Below are 2,423 nucleotides of genomic sequence, written 5' to 3'. Positions count from 1 at the left end.
AGGCAGGCGGAGCAGCGCGGCGGGCGGAGCGGCCCCCGCGGCCACCAGCGCGCTTCCATGCTCCCGGCGGCGGGCGGAGGGGCTCCGTGAGGCGGCGAGGGGAGAGCGAGCGGGGGGAGGCGGCCGGGCGCGGCAAAAGCGTCGCCGTCGGTCATGTGAGGGGAGGGGCGGTGCCGGCCGCGCTCCGCCAATCGCCGCGCCGCCCCCGGCGGGCTCGATTCGGTGGTTCGCGGACAGAGCGCCCGCCGCGGGGCCTCGGGCGGGCAAGCTGGGGAGCGGCGGGGCCGGGGGCGGCGGGGCCGTTTTCCTGCCACGCGCGGGGCTGGCAGCGAGGTGCCCGGCGGGTCCCGCTGTAAGACCTGCTCCCGGCCAAAATCGTTTCTCTTTTTTTGTTTTCTTTTCCTTTTCCCTTCTCCTATCTCTCCATCTCATCTCTCCTTCTCTCAGAATATTTGAGCCCTTTCCAAGAGTAAGGCTGAGGGAGAACATATTTTGCATCTAATGAAAAAAATCTGCTGACCTCTTTTTCCTTTGGTGAACTGCAGCATTTCCCTGTTGTGCAACAGGGACTCGGCAAGGAGGGGCCCTTGGAGCCGAAGATGTGCGTTTTCCCCTCTGTCTGGTGGTCCACTCGTGGACTTCACAGTGGTGAAAATTTCTGTTTTGAATGTGCTCAGGAGGAGCTTTGAAGATTTTAGTGGCTAAATTCTTCCAAGATTTCATCATCTTTCAGCATAGGTGAATAAGAGAAAATCCAGCAAGAATTATGGATAAAGAAACATAAGAGCAAGACTTGAAAGACATTTTAAACACAAAAATACCATCCGTGGCTCAGGAAGCCCCTGACTAAGCATATAGTTCACAGCTGACATTGCATAACAAGGAAGTAGCACTATATATTTACTCTCTTCTTATATTCCTCTCTGCATGTCCATTACTGGCTTCTGCAGAAACAGGTTGTCAGGCATTTGCTTTGACACCATACAGCCATTCTAAAGTTAACTGGGCTAATTTTAGGTTAAGAAGGCAAAGCTGAGAAAAGATACCCTAAGGAAAGATAAACTTTTGATATAGAGATTTCTGCTACTACGAAAAAGGAAGGAATAATCTATTTTCCCTGCTTACAATAAATAAGAGAGCAGAGAAATGAGCTAAAATGACATTGAATATTTAAGTTAGATAGTGGGGAATGACTAGCTGAGCATTGCACTAGATTCTCATGCAAGATCCTGTTTTTATTAGACAAACTTCCCTCAGGAAATGATTCTGCTTTAGGGCAGGGGTGGACTTAGATGATCTCCCAATGTCCCTGCAGGCTCTAATTCCTGTGATTGTTAGCCATCATCCCACATTACTCAGGGCTAATCAGAGATTATACCCCATCTTCGCAGGAGGAGAGCCATTCTCTGCCCTTTCTTAGCTCTTGCGTGTGAGCAGAATTCACATGTGCTATGCCTACTAAATGACTGGATAGAAATCTTTCCAGTAACTGCTTCTGTTAAGCAGGGTGGAATTTGGCATTAGCAGCAGGAACTGGGACGCTTTGCTGCATTTTCACTGATGCCTAAGTGCAAGACACTAGCCTGAAAGAAAGAGAGAGAAAGAAGCTGCCAGATACAAGTGCTGGAGAAAAGACATGATAGGGTAGATGGGAAGGGGTGGGAGGAGAAGACAAGAGTGGACAAGAAATCTAGTGAATATGAGACTGGATGGAGGTATAAAATCAGCTGAAAGTTGAATTGAAGGCTGGAGAGTATTGATCAGAAACAGAAACAAAGGTTGTTTTGGTGCAGAAGCCATGATTAAGAGATGGCAAGAGACTAGGAGACAGCAAAGAGAATGGCAGGAGGATTCCCAGCTACCTAGGGAAACAGGAGCCTACTGGAATAAGATAAGTCTGTTTCCGTAGGAAAATGGCAAATAGTATTTGACTAACCAGGAACGAAGAGACATGCCCAGTGATGCGGGAAGAGAATGAAAGCTCTTGAAGAGGACAGTAAAACACCTCAACCTGATATAGTCAGACAGTGAGAGTATTAAAAAGATGTAGGGATGGTGTAGACAGGAAGGTGATCATAAAGTCTGGAGGAAGTTGAATTAATGCAATTTATGATAAAATAATAGTTAAACAATCTCAGTTTCATACTTGTGATACTGTACTTTTCCAAAGAATATCAGAAAACAAAATCTGTCAAGTCTGGAACACCACTGTAACCACTGAATTATACAAATGTGGGTTCTACCCACAAGTGCTTATATGGTCAGACACATTCACTCATTCTTTGCATTTCTTTTTGTACTTGGTAACTGCTCCTAGAACCAACCTATCATGTACATTCGTATCTGTACAGCCATCTGTATAAGCATCATTGCACATGAATACCAGAATTCCTGCAATTTCAAGATGCTTAGAAATAATCACT

At 46.7% G+C, this 2,423-nt stretch overlaps 1 protein-coding gene across 1 annotated transcript in view; it reads right to left on the bottom strand.

The window, feature by feature from the left end:
- LAMP2 (lysosome associated membrane protein 2) overlaps window positions 1-155 on the bottom strand; it is a 16,321-nt gene extending 16,166 nt beyond the window's left edge. The window contains exon 1 of the mRNA XM_085319738.1: window positions 1-155. This exon is cut by the window's left edge and continues 8 nt beyond it. Within this exon, the coding sequence (XP_085175864.1) occupies window positions 1-155 (155 nt within the window).
- Between the last annotated feature and the right edge of the window lie 2,268 nt (window positions 156-2,423).

The sequence above is a fragment of the Rhea americana genome, unplaced genomic scaffold, assembly GCF_003343005.1.
Source record: "Rhea americana isolate MKP2758 unplaced genomic scaffold, rheAme1 scaffold_6, whole genome shotgun sequence".
NCBI lineage: Eukaryota > Metazoa > Chordata > Aves > Rheiformes > Rheidae > Rhea > Rhea americana.
This window is presented reverse-complemented; position numbering and strand designations above follow the sequence as displayed.